General features: G+C 37.1%; 1 protein-coding gene across 1 annotated transcript; it reads left to right on the top strand.

Annotated features, from left to right (window-relative positions):
- Nucleotides 1-19,794: 19,794 nt before the first annotated feature.
- LOC120066978 lies at nt 19,795-20,415 on the top strand. The gene has a single exon (XM_039018315.1). It carries the CDS (start codon nt 19,795-19,797, stop codon nt 20,413-20,415), a length of 621 nt encoding a protein of 206 aa, XP_038874243.1.

Here is a 20,415-nt window from a genome sequence, read left to right as displayed (position 1 = left end):
GTTAAGTATTGTATACATGGACATTGTGATGAAGAGTGTCATTGCTTAGCAAGACCTATGCCTATACGATAGTGCTTGAACAATCACTTACTTATACGATAGTGCTAAGCGATCGCTTAACGATTACACCCGTGTGTGCTATTTATTAAACGATCATTCACTTTTTTAAGTGATCGTTTAACGCCCGATATATACTAAACAATCGTATAAACGATCGTTTAGCTTTTCCTACACGATCGCTTAGACGATCGCTCACCTTTTCCTACACGATCGTATACTTCACCTAAACGATCAAGCCTTTTTTTTCTAGACGATGGACGACCCTATCTCCCTCTTGCTTGATCCTTGTATACTTCTCTCTTCCTTCTTCCCTCTTCCAAATCCAAACAAAGCCCACCCTTTGCATTCTCACTCCAAGAATACTGAGGGCTCTGAGTGGTGGTGTCGTCCTCGTTTCCTTCTATTCGTGTGTAGACAGTTCGAGATAGACGATTGGGTTTTGATGAGTATTATTTACCGTTTCAGCGAAAGCGAGATTTTCTGTGAAGAATAAGTCTTCAACTAGTATGGTCTTTTGATCTCTTATTTATTGTTCCTTTGAGCATGTCAATAATTTAGAATGCATATTAGTGTATTTGAATATATATGTGGAAATTCTATCACAATGAATTGAAAGATCTTCTTTCTCTCGTAGGTACTCTTAAATAAGAGTTCCTTCAAGTTACATAAGACGGAATTCACTCTTTCCCCTTAGTAGGGGTAAGTAGATAGATTGCTCGCTTAAGGGTTGATTCCAGATCTTGAACATAGTGGCCACATCCCCTCTTTGGAAGAGAGGACTCAGTCATAGTAGGACTATGACTTATGTTCATTAGGGGAATTAGTGGTAGTTAAGAAGTTAGATGTAACTATAGGGGTAAAATAGTAAATTAGCCCAACTGTACTTACAAGCGATCTGTGAAGGGTTATCGCACTGTTGATTGGTTGATATGGACACAGAAATATATCTATAGTGAGGAGAGTAGTTGTCGGTGAGTGTCCGACAGTTAACGGATGGTGGATCCGGTGACTAAAGAGTTTGGTCAGTTATTCACATACCATTGGAGCTTCAAGCTACAGGTTCATAAGGTCCCCTTGGTAGCTCAATGGATTTAAATTGAGAATCAGTTCTTGGGGTTAGTTTAAAATGTTCAAATTGATAAGAGAAAATTCAATTATATATGATATAATTGGTATGATGTATGAGATACATCAAGTGGAGGATTAACGTTTATATGATTTACATTAAGTACCATAAATAAGAAAAAAAACTATGGTTTGTATGTTTCATGACATGAAATATTAATACTATAGGTTATAAATATAATATGGTAAGTTGGTTATCATATCTATTTATAATAATATTAATTATTTAATAATTAGTTTCTTTTTCTCTAATAGCCAATTGAGTGGAAGGTTATTGGTGGTTTTATGGTAACCGTGAGAAAAAAGGAAAAATATTTTCCTAAATTTAGAGAGTTGCTACTTTCAGAAAGAACTCACGGAGAAAGCTATCAAATGAAACTATTTCACTAAACGATAGCTATAGAGAGACAAAATGATCATGGAGCATTGACTATACGATAGTCATTCAGCTAGTCGTAGCTAAATGAACGTGCGGCTTTATTTATATGATAGGCTACTATTTACTATACGATCGAGCATATCGTCTACGCGATAGACATCTTCCTATCTCCCACTTGCTCGATCGTCTACACGATCATTGTTCTCCAGTCTTTTCCTTAAGCCAAGATTATATGGAGCCCACAACTTCTAGATTCTCACATCGAGAATACCAAGGTAACCATTGTGGTGGTGTCATCACTCAACTCGATTGGTTTCGAGGAGCCAAAGGCCATTTGTTGGGTTTGTGATCATTGTGCTTGTTGTGTTCGTGCTGGTGATCGTGTCGTACTCACCGATAGTTCCGTTTGAGGGCTGTGTTGTTGTGGACGCTTGTAGATTAATCGAGGTAGTTTGAAGAATGGTTCTTGAAAGGTACGCATACTCTATCCCTTGATACTCTTATTAGCATGATGTAATTTCGTGTTGTGCATGACCTATTTCCATTCTTGTACTGTAATTGTTAATGTTTAATGTCGAAGGGAATTTGGAACGATCCTTCCGCTTCTCATGGAAATCCTCATGTCTGATTTCCTTTAATTGGTATTAGAGCCAAGTTGTTTTGATATTCCAAATTTCACTTCTGTTTTGAACTTCTTTTATAGTCGTGATGGGTTTTCTGTATTACGTTTAAGTGTTAAATACATTTATAGATGGATGTTGATGAATGTTTATGGATTAATTGCCTTTGTTTAAAGCTTTCTTTTAGATTACAAAGTTTTAATTTGTAAGGGCCCCTGCGTGTTTTGGCATAATTAACAAGCAATTGAGTATGTAATTCAAAGTGTTTGAGTTTGTTGAGTCGTTTGTGATGAAGTTTTGAAGCATGGAGATGTAGATCTCATCGAGGAAGAAAACTAAAGGTTTGTCGTATCGTGTAGCCTAAGGTAAATGATAGTTGAGTTTTTTCTAAACGATCGTGTAGAAAATTTCTGTGCCATCGTATAGTATTTACTAAACAATCATTTAATAATGCTAAACGATGAGTTAAGGCGTTTACTCTATTGCATAGTGTTGGTTGCTCGATCGCGTGGACGCTGGAGGTAAACGATCACATAGAGAGCATTTGATGCTCATCGTTTAATAAAAGGCGCGCGCACTAAATGATCTTGTAGTTAGTATGCTTCATCGAATAGTCACTGACTACACGATCACCCGGTATGCAATACCTCGCGCTTGTCAGCAATCATTTAGATGATTGTGCTTTACCACACGTTGTTGTTTAGTCAATCGCTTAAGGCTTGCATTGTACGTTGCACGCTGCACGATCGCCCTCATGCTTCTTCGTATAGTCAAGGTACACAATCGTTGCTAAACGATCGTTTAGCTCAAGAAGCGTTGGTAAACGATTGAGTAAAGCGTCTACTCTTTCGTGTAGGCAATCACAAGGATTTTGTTACATGATCAAGGAGATGCATTTCTTCACCCAGACAGTTCAAGACCCGGTTCTCTTGTTTGAACCGGAGACTATTTACTATTTGTAATAGTTAGCTTTTTTTTTTTTTTTTTTTTTGAGGATTTGAAGCTAATTATCCTGATTCATCAAGTTTTATTTAATGTACATGTGATGTATGCTGTTTATATGCCACAGTGTATGACATATAGATTTGAAACTCACCTTAGGTTGTGCAATTATTCATGCATCATATATTATAAGTGTTATAATATTGTTTTTGGCATGATGAAATTACAAGAGAGCATGTGCATGCATCATGAAATATAAGAGTTATATTTATACGTGCAGTAAGCATATTCATGTATCATCTTTATATTATAAGCGTTATAGTATAAGGGTGTCTGGAAGCATGTGGTTTGGTTCATTGCTTGGTTGTATAAGTGCTATATAAAAGCAGCAACAATGAACAAGGCATGGAGTATGACACTTAGACTTATTTATAAAAGTTATGAATGCCTTGTATGTGTTTGCTTCGTGTTGTGGATGGTTTTGGTTTTTTCTGTTATAAAAAATTAGAACTAAAATCAATAAGACAGAGTTGCATGCAGACTTAGGTGAACTCATGTTTTAAAAGGGCGACCTAAGTTCAAGGTTCTAATGGGATTAGCAACCCAATTTTAATCTTTTAAATCGGTTTAATAGGATTAAATTGATTGACATAAGAGATTAAAATTGTATTAAATCTATCTATAAGGGACCTTTTCTCTAAAGCGGGTTCTATCTAGGCTGGGGTACTTAAGTTGACGGAAACGAAACACCCCTACCTGAGAACCTACCTAGAAAGGTGAATTAGATAGATTTTCTACAAGCATGCAATAGTTGATCAAAGACTTCGTTAAAAAGTTTTAAGAATGATGATCAAAAGTTGTTAAACTTTCCAAGGTAAGAGTTACACTTGGGCAAACCTAAAAAGTCACTTAGTTAAAATTCTTAGCCATATTTTTCTAAGTAAACTAAACCCTAGGTTATAGAATATCAGTGGGAGGAAGAGATATAAATGATATGTCAATCATTCCACTCCTGTTTCTTCCTGAATGTTCACGCCGTGAGATTCATGCTTGACCACATGGTGCCTTGGGAGCATCCCCCTTCGGATGGTGTTTGTATGAGTCAATATCAAGGTGGACGGAAAGAGTATATATAGTAAGTGGGTGAAGGGTGTGTGTCAACACATCCTGCAGTCTCCTTCATTGGTTCGCACCATGAAATCACTCTTACACTCCCTCTGGCGCCCTGGGAGCGTCCTTCTTCAGATGGGTTTTGTGAGTTGGTCAATATCAAGGTGAATTCCAAAAATGGATAGGGTTACTTTAGTTTTTGCCCCAATCGGATTTTTTCCCTTCAGATTGGCTGCTTGGGCGGAACTCTAGGGCTTAAAATGACGGGTCACACTTACGAAAAATTGTTAAGCAAGTTAATGATTTCTTGACCAAATCAATGATGGCTAGTCCTTATAGGAGCAAAAGTTGTCCTGGTATTAATGGCTGGTTGAGAATGACCCAATTAAGAGGAGGGATGATTTGACCACCCTTCGGCGGCTTTTGTCCTAAACCTTTGAAGCATCATTGCGAAACTAGATGTCACACGAGGTTTATTTTAGTTTTGCTAAACCATATTGGATGTTGTATGTTTTTCAACGAGTATTTGCTAAAACCTAATGTAGGTCAATGTGTTTCTTTTTCAGCAACTTGAATCTTTTTCTGTTAAATGCCTCTAGTTTGACCGAGTACATACAATGGAAAGAGTTCGTTAAAACATATTTCGTGGTAAACCACTTCGAGTTTTCCATGGTTGAGAAGTGTCCTCAAGTCCCGACCCTTGATGCACCACGAAGTGTTTGTAATGCATATGAGGTGTAAATGAAGGCTAACTTGTTGGCCTGACTTCACATATTGGCTAGCATACTTGATGCTTTGGCCAAAAGGGTTGAGAACATGGTCATTCCACGTGAGATCATGGAATCGTTGCAAGAATTGTTTGAACATCAGTTCTTACTTTTTGAGCATAAAGGGATGGATGACAAAGAAACTAGTAGTGTCAGTTCCCAAGATAACCTCTAGTTAGAGAAAACAAGTGTTGTTGACTCTAATAAAGTTCATCGACGAGAAGTGTTCTCTGAAATGGAACTTCGAGCTTATTTAGGTTCTGATTTTGATCCCACTCCTCTCCAAAAGAGGAGGAAGTCTAAACACAGTAAATATGATTTATTGATCTTGGAGACGTGTTTGGTAGAGAATGATAGTTCTGCCTGGATGCTTGATTCGGGTGCTACTAATCATGTCAATTCTTCTTACCAAGGATTTAGTTCTTGGCAAACGTTGCCACAAAGAGAGTCGACTCTTCGAGTCGGTACTGGTGAGGTTGTTTCAGCTGTTGTTATAGGCAGGCTGAAGTTATTTTCGGACAAGAAACGTTATCTATTACTAGATAATGTTTTTGTAGTTCCTCATATCAAGAGGAACTTAATCTCAGTTTCTTGTCTCATTGAACAAGGCTATACCATCTCCTTTTTTTTTAGAGTAAAGTGATATTTGCAAGAATGATATAGAGATTGGTTTTGGTTCAATGGAAAATAACTTGTATGTACTAAGGTTGTTAGTTATAAAAGCCTTGTTTAATACTGAAATGTTCAGTATAACGACAATAGCTAAAAGACCAAAGGTTTATCCTAAGGAAAACACCCATCTTTGGCATCTAAGATTAGGTCACATCAATCTCAATAGGATTGAACAGTTGGTGAAATGTGGACTTCTAAAGAGTTTAAAAGAAAACTCCTTACCAGAATGTGAATCATGCCTTGAAGGCAACATGACCAAACGACCTTTTATTGGAAAAGGTTATAGAGCCAAGGAAACCATGGAGCTTGTACATTCAGACCTCTGTGGTCCTATGAGTGTTAAGGCTCGAGGTGGGTATAAATATTTCATCTCTTTCATAGATGATTATTCATGATACGGGTAACTATACCTAATGGAATGTAAACCTCACGCTCTTGACAAGTTCAAGGAGTCTATCTAATTTCTAGAGCAAGAGAGAGTTCCTATGCAATTTCTTTCATTAGGCGTCAATTAATTATATTGAATTTGCCAACCCCTCAACCTATTAGAAATTCTAATAGCCCAATTAGCCAATTTTGATAAAAATCTAAATTAGCACTTATTCAGTTAAAAACTTTTCCTTCTCAGCGACATACAAGTTAAAACTGAAAAGGATTAAGAAAATGTTCAATTATTGAGACATACTACAAGTCAAAAAGCCATATCTTATAGCATGATTTATTTGGAAAAGATTATATTAGGGCATACATGTATTAGGTTAGAAAAAGTTTAGGCTTCACATATGCGATCCTAATATGTGCAACTTAATCAATCAATATTGCATAGGCTATGATGATTTTGCAAACAAGAATTTCAACAAATTAATTTGTCAGAAGAATTCATCGAAACTCTATTAATATTAAAACAAATCCATCCAAAGAATTCACAAGAGTACAGTTAAGTTAATTAGAAAACCTTCAAGAAATTAACATAAGGCTCTTGCTCAAAGAAATTAGATAAGGATTACCTCTCAATTCATAGACAAATCAAGAACAAACCTTCAATTCATCAATTACAACCCAAAATAAAAAGCAAACTAACCTAAACATACTAAAAATTGAAGGGAATAGAAGAAGAAAGAAGTCTGACTTCGGCCTCTGTTGACCATATTTTGATACTTTATCTTTATGCATATAGACAGTGATGAATATGAATGATACAAGCTCATGTTGCCATAAACTTGTAACCAAAAATTTATGAATGTTTTTTATTAGTATGCATGCACTGTGATGATATATAATATGCTCAGGTGCTTTGCGATAAAGACAATTTTATGCAATACTACATCTAAGTATATGCGTTGTTAATGAATTGCTCGTAATATGTGATGAAGTAATGCATGTCACAAGTTTCCTTGCGCTGAAGCCAAGTATAATTCCAACGCAAGTTTCTCAGAATGATATGAGGTCGAACACGGGGATTGTTTTTGTTAATGCGATACTAATGTGATACATGCGACCGGTTTTTAATAATGAATAAAGAATATTGGTGTGTACAGAAATATAGATTGTGATGAAATAAAAATGCGTTGATAAAGTAAAGTCCTAAACTATTATGATACATGATACAAGATACATGATACATGATACTGAGGTCGAAAACTGACTGTGAAGTTGTACAAAGAATCGATGTATACGATGGCAAGTCTTATGCATGAAGTAGAAAGAGAAAGAGTAAAGAGTAAAAACATCGCACGTTTGTCAATCATGTTAAGGACGCAACTAAGGTTCCGTTTTCCCTTGGCATACACCTGTTAGTGATCGGCCGCGTTCCCATATCTCTATGGTGAAACAGGGATAAACGTGATGAATGCAAGGTTGTTTCCATCTCTGGAAATACTTCTCGCTTTAGTTAACGCATTCTTCTAACCTTCTCTCGATAGGCAGAATAACATTTTTCACTTCTGCTCTCACAGGTGAAGATGCCATCGAGCATGCTTTAGCTAAACTTAATTATTACCTTAACACAAATTAACTCACTCGCTTAATTCTCGCTATTTACCCGGAGATTAAGAACACATCATGGAGAAAATGGATTATGAATGTATGGAAAGAGACAGAGAGATGATAATGGTGACGAAGAGAACATTTAATTCTAAAATTAAGCGTTTGATAAATGTTGTGAATGAGAGATTACAGAAGATGACCACAGAAGATGAGTTTAGAGAATAGAAACAAATACGGAAAGAGTGTCACGTCTTGACACAGATCCCGATCGGAGATTGTGCTTGCCAACGTGTGGATGTGGTAGAGAGGAAAGCTTCCCTCTCAGGCTTGCTTTCCTAGTAGAATTGACCTTTGCACAGAGCTTCAACTATGAGAATTGGAAGAATTCTCTACTTAGAGACTCACCTCTCAGCCTTGTCTTGTACATCTCCCAGATTTACTCTGGACAGTTGCTTCAGACCCGCTTCTCTCTCAAAATCAGTATATGCACGTCTTTATGTATACATGTATATTTTTCAACGAATTTGAGGAGGCTATTTATAGGCGAGACTTGGCTCTTTGAATTTGTGGTCCCCACTATATAGTTATGGTAGTTCCTAAAATGGCGGAATGAAAAATTCCTTCTATTACACAATCAACCCGTCAGAAATGCACAACTGAAAGTTGTACACTTGTCAGAATCTTCCGCAAATGCGTTGCTCTTCACATCTTCAAACTATCGTCGCATGCGGCGTTGTTTTTTATTACTGTATGCGGTTGAAATTGCGTTGATTGCTAAAGCTCTTGATTGATTGTCGCATGCGCTGTCATTGCGTTAATCATCTCTTCGTTCTTGATTGATGGGCGCAATGCGATGTAGATGCATTGATTATTTTTTCTTCGAGCCATGAACGGATGTGGTGACTGATTTCCTACAAAACATAAACTAAAAAAATTCTATTCGCCATCGCAATGGTGTTAGTGGGTGTATTTACAACATTCATAATTTTTGTATTTCTTAGCCAATTTTTATATTATCGACGCAACTTTTCCATCTTTTTGCCGCAATTTCTAAATAAAACAGTATAAATAACTTGTATTTTTACAAGTTATCAGCCTCTATGCATTCACCTCCAAGAATCAGCATATTTCAACCAAAGGCCGAGAAGAGGAATAAATAGGAATCATCGTAGCTTTGTAACGCTTGGAATAGCATTGCAATGCTGATGCGGCAAGATGGAAGCGAAAACATTAAAGTCCAATGTTTAGTTGCGTTTGCGCTTAGCTCTATGTCTGTTAATTGTTGGAGCATTGAAATGCTCTAAAGAAGCGTCGCAATGTTGATGCTTCTATCTTGAAGTGTTAGTGAACCATCAGGATGCATTGGGACGCTGGCGGAGATGCAACTCAGAGCGTCGTGACGCTTGGAATAGCGTTGCAATGCTACTTCCACTGCCAGATACTCGCTATTCGATGCTCATTCTCTTGGTAGCATTTTCTTGATTACTCGACATCTTTTTACTCGATGGTACTCGATGATGCTGGATGGCTGATCATACTCGGTGGAACTTGATAGAATTTTGGCCTTTTTAACTCCTTTGAAGCTCGGATGTTCAAATTAACCCCCCCAAATGATTAATTCTACCTCTTGATTGCTCGATATCTACAAAATATAAAAATAAACACATAAAATCCACTAATAAGCCCAAATTAAGCTGGGAATATAGCTCTTTTTTAGAGTTAACAGTAGGCGCTACCTAGTTGGTGTGCGATGGTCAATAGCTTGCCATGCGTTGAGGAGGGGTAGGCGGTGATCAAGGCCTTGGGAGGTTAATGTTGTATACAACAAGGCAAGTGTGTTGCACGCACAACATGAGCGAGACAACTAGACGTTGAGGTTGGGCGTACGCGCTGACCAGTGCGGGTAATGAAATTATGCATTGGGCACAAGCCTATGCGAGGAAAGGTGGAGACATCGGATCATGTGTTGAGTGGTAGGCGAACGCGACATGAAAGCCTTATGCGCTGGAAAGCTGTGTGTGTGCTTGGGTTTACGTTGGTGGCGTTGGCACAAGACACATGTGGCGTGCACTACTTAGTGAGCATGCATTGAGGTTGGCTAGCGCCTAGGGGGTAAAGTGATAAGGTTAAGTATGTGTTGGTTAAAGCTATGCGATGCTAAAAAGCCAGGCCACGACAAAGAAGGGTGGGGCGTTGGACAAAAGGTTAAGCGACCAAAGGGATTGCACAATGACATTGGATGTGAGGCTTGCATTGACGACTTAAGGGAAGCTTCAAACTTAATCACTGGTTAAGGTGGCCAGCTATTGAGATTAGATGAACTAATCCCATTTAAAGGTAGAGGTGGTAGCCTAAGACATAATGTTGAGCATGCATTCGTTTAGTATAAAAGGGGAGGCTAACTTCAAAAGTTTGGTTTGAGCAATCCAAGCTTTTAAGGTGATTCCAAAGCCATCTAAAAGCTGAGTGAGCCTAGTTGATGAGGTAGGGCTACCAGAAGTAAACTCCAAAGGAATCGAGCTAGGAATTGAAGAATTTGCAAGAAGGTTGAGCTCTTGGTTAAATTTGGGCCAATGTTGAAGAGTTAAGTTTTTTATCAAACCATGAGGCATTCTAAGCTCAAACTTTAAGGTATGCATGTTAAGACAATTTTGAACAAGTTTGTAGAAGGAAATTTTCTAAGAAGGCTTGGAAAATGAGTTATTTGAAATATAATTTGAATCTAGAAATGTTGAACAAGCCAACAACTGCTTGGGTTCAATAAGCAGGCAGCTCAAGGGCTGGCACGCATGCAAGAGGTTAGGCCATGCAATGAGCTATGTAGAGAGTTATGCAATGCATTGTGTAGGCGTGTGTTGAAGGCTTGGACGCATAGAAGGCAATGTGTGTGTTGAGGTGTGGCTGAAGGGGTGCTTAGAACATGTGATTGGCGCATGGTGTGCGTGTCTGTCGCATAGCCAACGTTTAACTCCTAAAAAAATTTCTAAGTGTTCGATGCATAGTAAGGTAGGTGTTGAGAGGTAAGACCAATGTGTTAAGGAAAATATGAGCTTAATTATGCAAGTTAGTCTCAAAAGGGAGACCATTACTAGTAGCTAAAGCATGTTGTTATGTGCATAGGGTTGACACCAATAAGAGAAGCTTACCAACCTTATAAGGAATTGCCAAAGCTATAAGTAATTATGATTGTTTTCTAAATGTTTCTAGAAATCCATGTTTCAATAAAGCTTATTCTCATGCTAGTTCTTTACAAGAAGTTTCCAAGCAACAAATTTTTCCTATGCTTTGAATGCATGCTAGTAAGTAAGAAGCATATTTTAATTAACAAATTTCCAATTACTCAAAGCATGCATTAGATGTTGATACCTAAGTGACTTGATGCTTACAACTCAGTTTATGTCATTATGTTTTAAGCATATACATTTCAGTAAAGCTCGATACTAAAGGACTTAGATAAGGTATCTAAGTAGTAGTAGCTAAGGTATGATGGTACTTACTTATTACCACGTGCACGTAGGTAGATCCGACGTTGGTTGTATTAAGATCACTCCACACCAGCTAGGGTTTTATGTTGGGAGATTGAACAAAAGGGTTCTCTCTCAACTAAGGATCAGTTCAGTTATGTTTTTAGTTATAAGGAACTTATAGAACTTTTATGTACATGTTGCTTGGCAAGTTTCAGATTTCAGTATTCGATTTCTAGTTTTCAATTTTAAGCATGAGAACTTTGTTTAATTAAGTCACTCATTGGGCTTGTAGCTCACCCTATTTTGAATGTTTTTCTCTCCCCAGGTGGCGGTCAACTTCCCAAAAGGTAACTATGTTACTGCTCTGCTACTCAAGGACTCTATCTAGGAAAAAAGTTTAGGTGTGGGTTCTATCAATACTTGTACACGTCTTGTTTATATAGGGACCAGTTTAGCATGTCGGGGCCCACTGGATCTTGTAATGTACATATGTTGTGTTTATGGAAAGTTGTATGAAACCCTATTGTTGTTTAAATATGTGAAGTGCTAGTTGATCTGTTCAGTATGTTTATAAATATGTTTGTATTCCAGGGTTTTTAAGAAGGTTAAACAGGCCAGTTAGGCAGTAAGTGCTATAAAAGGATGGTAACTGCTGCAGTCACATTCCCGTTTAGGTTAAGAGGGTAATCTGGGAGGGGGTGTGACAAATTGGTATTAAAGCATAAGATTTTGGGAAGAGAGAGTGATCATGAATTAATCTAGGTCCCTATTGTGAGTCCCTCACATGTGTACTTCATAAATAGGTAAAGATGCTGAGAAGAAGTGGTAGGTTTAGCAAGAAGACAACAGATGGGGACCTTGACCCTACCGCTAGAGATCCCAAAGTTAGATGGGATCCAGATTCCAGTAGAAAGAAGGATCAAGATCCAGTAGTTTTGAAAAACAACTTCAGAGAGTGAGTCGAGTACCCCACAGGTGGGTACATATCCTCAGCTAGAGGATAGAGTATTTGACAGGATCGCCCAAAGGTTGGAGGCAAGTGTGGGGTCAGCTCAGGAGGATCTAGAGAAGAAGTACGACATCGAAAGGCTAAAAGCCTTAGATGCAATGATATTTGAGGGTGTCACAGATCCAGCAGTCGTTGAAAGAAGCCGAGAGATGGGGGAAAGTGGTAGATGCCAGAAGGAGTGGTTCAAAGGCCATGTCTTGGCAAGAGTTTAGAAAATTCTTTCAAGAAAAATATTATCCTAGCTTTTTTAGGGAAGCTAAAAGAGATGAGTTACTCAGGTTAATTCAAGGATCGATGACGATCGTTGAATATGAGCAAAGGTTTATAGAGTTGTTGCAGTACAGAGATGCAGGAGATTTTAGAATGGGTTGGGAAAGGAAATTTGTACCCAGTTACTTGCACAGCTAATTGGGTGGATTTCACTCAGATAGTTGAGACAGCTATCAGAGTTGAGAGGTGCTTAGCGGACGTAGAACCGTCGTTGAAAGACAAGGAAGAACAATAATGAGTCCCAACAGTATTGAGAGGTAAAATTTTTAGGCTTTCATTCTTGGACAATCAGTTATGAGGGGACAAAGAAGTGCGAGCCAACAAGGTTCAAGTAGGAAATGATCAAGACCTGCAGTTGGGTTAATTAGTAGATCAGTAATTGGTCGTACTGGCAAGTTAGTGGCTAGTACAGGTAGGAAACCCCTATGTGCTAATTGTGGGAAGCATCATTCAAGGATATGTTACAGTGGCAGGAACGTTTGTTTCCATTGCGGACAGATAGGACACTTTAAGAGAGATTATCCTCAGCTAGTTCGTGAGGTTCAGACAGAACAAAAATTTGTTTCCCAGATAGTATATCAACCTAGAACAATTAGAGCCAAAGGTGAGGGTTCCAGTGGGGAAAATCAGAAAGAGGTAGTAAGATGACCCCAACAACAGGGTAGAGTATCTACAGTGACATAACAAGAAGCCAAAAAGTCTTCAGATGTCGTGACTAGTACAATAACTTTATGTAACTAGTTTTCTTATGTATTATTTGATCCTGGTGCTACACATTCATTCATATCTAGTATGTTTTCATTGCATATAGATAGAGTGCTTGAGAATATGTTTAAGGATTTGTTTATTTCTACGCCTGTTGGAGATGTTTTAGTAGTGCATGAGCATTACAAAAATTGTGAGGTAGTCATTGGAAATCAGAGTTTATGGGTTGATCTGATTCCATCAGAGTTACTGAATTTGATGTTGTTGGGGTTGATGCCCTAAATCTCGTAGGGTCCTATAGTTTGTAAATGTTTTGAACAAACTCATTATTTATTTAATAAAATATATGATATTTTATTTCATATTTTTAGTTGCATTAATCACAAGTCAATAAATTAATATCCAAGGTAACCTTGGATGTTGCTTAAACATGTATGAAGAGACATATGGGTGGATCATGTTTAAGTGATAACCTAAATGGTTTGTAGTAGATGGATAAGGTTGGGTACCTTATCCTAGTAACATTATGAGGATGGCCTACTTTGTAGGTGTTATGATTGTTGTAAAGTGCTACAAATGATCTGATCCTGGTCATTCATGTATAGGCATGTGAGCAGGGATATTCTATATAAAGGAGTTTGTATAAGATCGGACCACGAAATATTTAGTCTCATTATATAACGTCGTTCATAATAGAGACATACATTTCACCAGGATAACCATAGGTAACATGACCTGAATCCTGAGTAAGTTGTGAACTTCTGCCTATAAGGGTGGTCCTTTGATTTGTATGGGTGAAAATGGTCAGATTGTTGAATCAATAAGCTTACCATTTTGGAGATTCATCTGTTTGGGGAGCTAGGAACACAGCTACACAAGAAGGAATTCACTCCTTTCCCGTGGCTGGGGTAAGTAGATAAATTACTCATTCAAGGGCTGATTCCGGGGCTTTAACAATGTAGCGCCGCACCCTTATCGATCTGAGAGGGGTTTTGTCATAGTTGGACTATTATATTATTCATTAGAGGGATCAGTGGTATTTAAAGAGTTAGATGTAACTACAAGAAAAAAACAGTATCTTTGGCTCAACTATACGTTCGAGTAATTTGTGAAGGATCATCGTATTATTGATTTGTTATATCCAATGGACACAGAAAAATATCTGTAGTGCGAAGAGTGAAGCTGTCGATCTTTAATAGAGTGTCGGACAGTTAAAAGATGATGAATAATTTAATCAAAGAGTTTGATTAATTATTCATGTACCATTGGAGCTTCAAGCTACAGGTCCATGAAATCCCTTTGGTAGCTCAATAGGATTAAATGAGAATTAGTTTTTGAATTAATTTGAATTGTTCAAATTAAATGAGGAATTTAATTATATATGATATAATTAAGTTATTTTAATTGTATGTGCTATAATTATTATAATGTATTTGATACATTTGTGAGAGGAAATAAATATTTGAATATGATTCAAATATTAATTATATGATCTGGATTCATATTTGTTAGATTTAATATAAATGTGATTTATATTAAATGCCATATGAGAGAAAAAAGGAACTATAGATTATATTGTATATTATACAATATTAAAACTATAGATTATATGTTATATTTGATATAACATATAATTTAATTATATGGATAAGTTAGTTATCATATATATATATATATATATATATATATATATATATTAAATATTTTTTTAAAAAAATTTAAATGAGGGAGAGAGTTACAACTCCTTCCCCCCCTTTTCTCTTGGGTGGTTGATGATATTTTATTTTTATAGGAGAAAGTTTCCTTCTTCACTAGGAGTAAGACAAAAATTTTATGTCGATTTTGGTTCTTAAAGATCAATAACAATTCCTCATCATTCTCTCTTCTCTCAATTCATTCCCTCATTCTAAAATAGCTAGAGCACACCACTCCTATGTTCTCTACCTGAGAATACCAAGGTCTCCATCGTGGCAGTGCTTCTTTCTAGTTCGAGGGATTCTTGATGATCTGTCTTCAAAGATGAGTGTTTATAAAACCTTTTTTTTTAAAGCATGCTGTAATTTATGTAAATGCATTATTTGTTCTTCCTTTTCTATAAAAATTTCATTCTATCAAAAATGGGAATTGGGACGACCCCGCTTTTGCTTAAGGTTCTCTTCAACAAGATCCTTCAGATGTTATTCTAGGCATGAATTTCTTGAGTAAACATTAAGCATCTATTGTTTTAAGAAAGAGATAATATTTAGGAGACCAAGTTAATAGGAAATACTATTTATATGAAATAAAAGACTACTTCCAGGTAGCTTAATATCAGCAGTAAAGACTAGGAAGTTGTTGAGTAACGGATGTGAAGCCTATTCTAGCTCATGTAATTGTTCAAGAATTCTTGGATGTATTACCTGAAGAGTTACTAGGTTTTCCACCTGACAGGGAAGTTAAGTTTGTTATTGATTTAATTCTAGGTACAATGCCTATGTCACAGGCACCATATAGAATGGCGCCAACAGAGTTAAAAGAGTCAAAAGTTCAGTTATAAGAGCTAGTAGATAAGGGGTATGTTAGACCCAGTGTCACCTTGGGAAGCACTAGTCTTGTTTGTAAAGAAGAAAGACGGTACTCTCAAGCTATGTATAGACTACAGGAAATTGAACAAGGTGACGGTCAAGAACAAGTACCCATTACCACGTATAGATGATCTCTTTCACTAGCTGAAGGGAGTCATGGTGCTATCTAAGATAAACTTGAGATCAGGCTATCATTAGCTTAAGGTGAAGGAAGTGGATGTTCTGAAGACTACATTTAGAACCAAATATAGACACTACAAGTTTCTAGTGATGCCATTTGGTTTAACAAATGCCCATGCAGTATTCATGGACCTTATCAACAGGATATTCCATCCCTATCTGGATCAGTTTGTGATAGTCTTTATTGATGATATTTTGGTATATTCCATTAGTAGGGAGAAGCATATGGAACATCTGAGGATAGTATTGCAAACATTGCGAGAAAAGGAATTGTATGCCAAGTTTAGCAAGTGTAGTCTCTAGTAAATAAGTTGTATTTCTAGGAAATGTAGTTTTAGCAGAATTAGTCAGTGTGGATCCTCAGAAAAACATTGGGAAAGACCACTACTGTATCTGAGGTATGTAGTTTCCTGGGTTTGGAAGGTTATTGCAGGAGATTTGTAGAGAGCTTTTCTAAAATAGCTCTTCCATTAACGAACCTGACCAGGAAAGATGTGAAGTTTGAGTGGTTGCCAGAGTGCGAGCAAAGCTTCCAGGAGTTGAAGTAGAGGCTAGTATCAGCACCAGTGCTTAGTTTACCTACTCCAAGTAAAGAATTCGAGATTTATTGTGATGCATCCCTTTAGGGACTAGGTTTTGTTTAGATGCAGGAAAGGAAAGTAATAGCCTATGCTTCCCATCAATTAAAGAAACATGAGTGCAATTATCCTACTCACGATTTAGAGTTAACAGCTATTGTTTAAGCTTTGAAACTATGGAGACATTTTTTGTTTGGAGAGAATTGCTATATATTCATTGATCATAAGTGTTTAAAGTATATCTTTGATCAGAAGAAGTTGAATTTGAGGCAGAGAAGGTGGATTGAATTGATTAACGATTATGTTTGTACTATTGAGTTTCATCTTGGTAAGGCGAATGGGGCAGATGCTCTAAGCAAGAAGTCAAGAACAACTAAAGTTGTAATCTGCTCAATTAGAGGTATGCTGATGTGTGAGTTCAGGAATGCCAAGGCTATTCTAGCAGTCAGCCAAATGGAAGGATTGATAGCTTCATTTTTGGTATGACCTACCCTAGTCGATGATATTTTACGTGAGTAGTTAGGTGATTCTGATCTCCGAAGGATAACTGAAAAGGTAGTTAAAGGCCTGGGGTATGATTATCAGATAAGAGTAGATGGAGTTTTACTCAGGGAAGGTAGGGTATGTGTACCTTGTTGGGTTGGTGTCCTAATTCTCCTGGTAGTCTCGTAGTTTGTAAACACTTTGTGAAAATATTGTTATTAATAAAATAAATGTTATTTTATATGCATTTACTCAATCCAATAAACTAAGATTCGTGGTTATTTCATGTAACTTAAGCATGTATGTGGTGACATACAAGTAGATCATGCCTTAAGTAATAACCTAAATGGTCTACAGTATAAGGATAAAGGGCGAATACCTTATCCTAGTGACATTATGGATACGGCTCGCTTTGTAGCTGTTACAAGTGTCGTAAAGCGCTAAAAATGGTTTGATCCTGACCATTCATGTGGAGACATACGAGTGGGGGTATCTATACAAAGAGTTTGTATAAGACTGGACCACGAGATGATTAGTCTCTTTATATAACGCCGTTGATAACTGTGACTTACATTTCACTAGTATGACCATAGGTTACATGACCTTAATCCTAAGTGAGTTGGGAAGTCCTACTCATGAGGGCGGTCCTTTGATTTGTATAGGTGAGAGTGGTCAGATTGCCAACTCAACAAGCCTACCATTTTGAGGATTCATCTGATTAGAGAGCTGGGAACTCAGCTACACAAGACGAAATTCACTCCTTCCCCGAAGCAGGGGTAAGTAGATAAATTACTCCCTTAAGGGCTGATTTTGGTTCTTAAACATAGTGGCCACACCCTCTCTTGAAAAGAGGACTCAGTCATGTAGGACTATGACTTATTGTTCATTAGAGAAATTAGTGATACTTAAGGACTTAGATGTAACTACAAAGAAAAAAAGGGTAAATTGGCCCAGCTATACTTATCAGTGATTTGTGAAGGGTCATCGCATTGTTAATTGGTTATATCCAATGGACACATAAATATATCTGTAGTGCGAAGAGTGCAACTGTCGGTTTTTAGTAGAGTGACCAACAATTAATGGATGGTGGATCTCGTGATTAAAGAGTTAAGTCAGTTATTCATGTACCGTTGGAGCTTTAAGCTACAGGTCCATAAGGTCCCCTTAGTAGCTCAATGGGTTCAAGTTGAGAATCAGATTTTGGGTTAGTTTGAGGTGTTCAAATTAGCAAGAGAAAGTTTAATTATATGTGATATAATTAAATTAGTTCAATTATATGTGATATAATTGATATGATGTATTAGATACATTAATTGGAGGAATTAATATAAATATGATTTATATTAAATATCATAAGATAGAAAAAGAACTATGGTTTATATGTTTCATATGATGAAATATTAAAACTATAGGTTATAAATATAATATGATAAGTTGGTTATCATATTTATTTAAAATATATTAATTATATGATAATTATTCTTTTTCTATAATAACCGATTGAGTGGGAGGTTATTGGATGTTATGGTAACTGTGAGATAAAAGAAAAATCGTTTTCCAAAAATCAGTAGTTGATTCACTCGGATAGATCTCACAGAAAAGGCTATCGAGTAAAATAGTTTTACTAAACGATAGCACATAGAGAGTATAAACGATCGAGTACCGAGTTTACTATACGATAGTTACTCGTTTACTCGTTGCTACACAATCGAGTAGTAAAGTCTATATAATAGGCTTCTTAGTACTAAACGATTGAGTATTTATTGTACACGATAGACTTCATACATCTCCCACTTACTCGATCGTCTACCTCCTCCTTTCCTCTTCCCAAAGTCATACAGAGCCCACAACTTCTGGATTCTCACATTGAGGATACCAAGGTAACACTTGTGGTGGTGTTCTAATTCCATTCGAGGTTCGAGGATCGACTTGGATGCGATAATGACCGAGGATTCATCAATTCGTGTTGTTGGCTATTTCGTTTGTTGAGATCGTGTTGCTGAACGATCGAGGGATACTTGAAGAAAGGTTCTTCAATGGTTTACATACTCTATCCCTGTTTGTTCATTCTTGTAAGAAGCAAGCTATAATTTCCTATTTATGCACAATCGTTTTGTTTAGACTATAATTGTTTGTGTTCATTCTCAATGGGGTTTGGAACGATCCACTTCTACTTACTGGATATCTATGTTTTAGATTTCCTTCATACCTAATACCTTAGCACTTAAATAGGCTATTCTGGAAGAGGCACTTAGTTCAACCCATGCTATGCTTCCAGGCAGTACGAAGATGTATAGAACATTGAAGAAGTCATATTGTTGGCCTGGTATGAAAAGAGAGATAGCAGAGTATGTTGATAGATGCTTGATATGTCAACAGGTTAAACCTGAACGACAAAGGCCAACAGGATTACTTAATCCACTCCTAGTACCAAAGTGGAAGTGGGAGCATGTTAAGATGGATTTCTTGTTTGGATTGCCCAGGACACCATCAAGTTATCATGTGATATGGGTGATTGTTGACAGTTTGACAGAAATAACCAAATTCTTACCAATTAAGATTACTTTCACCTTGGACAGGTTGGCTAAGATGTATGTTGATAGCAAAGTGAGCCTGTTTGGAGCTCTAGTATCGATAGTGTTAGATCGAGATTCAAGGTTTACATCGAAGTTTTGGCCTAGTTTGTAAAAGGCTATGGGCATTAAGTTATATTTCAATACAACTTTTCATTTGCAGACAGATGGTCAATCGGAGCAGACGATTCAGACGTTAGAAGACATGTTGAGTGCATGTGTACTATAGTTTAAGGGCAGTTGGGATACACATTTGTCGTTAATCGAATTTGCGTATAACAATAGTTATCATTCAAGTATCAGTATGGCTCCATATGAGGCTTTGTATGTAAGATCTTGTAGGACTCCAGTGTGTTGGAATGAAGTAGGAGAAAGGTGGCTGATAGGCCCAGAACTTGTTCAGCAGACGACTAATAGTGTTAAGCTTATCAAAGAGAATCTTAAAACAGCCCGAGATAGGCAGAAGACTTATGCGAATAAAAGGAGAAGAGAACTAGAATTTGAAGTCGATGATCAGGTATTCCATAAGTTATCTCCTTGGAAAGGGATACTTAGGTTTAGAAGAAAAGGGAAGCTGAGCCCTAGGTACATCAAACCTTACGAGATAGTAGAACGTGTTGGTCTAGCAGCTTACAGGTTAGCTTTACCCAAGGAGTTAGCTCGTATCCACGATGTTTTCCATGTACCGATGTTGAGGAAGTATGTGTTAAATCCTACCCACGTGTTTCCCGAACAGCCAGTGCAATTAAAAGAAAACATGTCATACGAGGAAGAACCAGTAGAGATTCTTGATAGAAAAGAGCAAGTGCTAAGAAATAAGATGATACCATTAGTAAAGGTATTATGGAGGAATCATGGCATTGAGGAAGCTACATGGGAAGCCGAAGAGCGAATGAGAAGTAGATATCCTCAGTTGTTCAGTTGA

This window comes from Benincasa hispida, chromosome 12, assembly GCF_009727055.1.
Source record: "Benincasa hispida cultivar B227 chromosome 12, ASM972705v1, whole genome shotgun sequence".
Taxonomy (NCBI): Eukaryota; Viridiplantae; Streptophyta; class Magnoliopsida; order Cucurbitales; family Cucurbitaceae; genus Benincasa; species Benincasa hispida.
This window is presented reverse-complemented; position numbering and strand designations above follow the sequence as displayed.

Excerpts from the sequence above, each read along its gene's own strand:
- LOC120066978 (XM_039018315.1), top strand. The coding sequence starts at position 19,795 with ATGGCTCCATATGAGGCTTTGTATGTAAGATCTTGTAGGACTCCAGTG.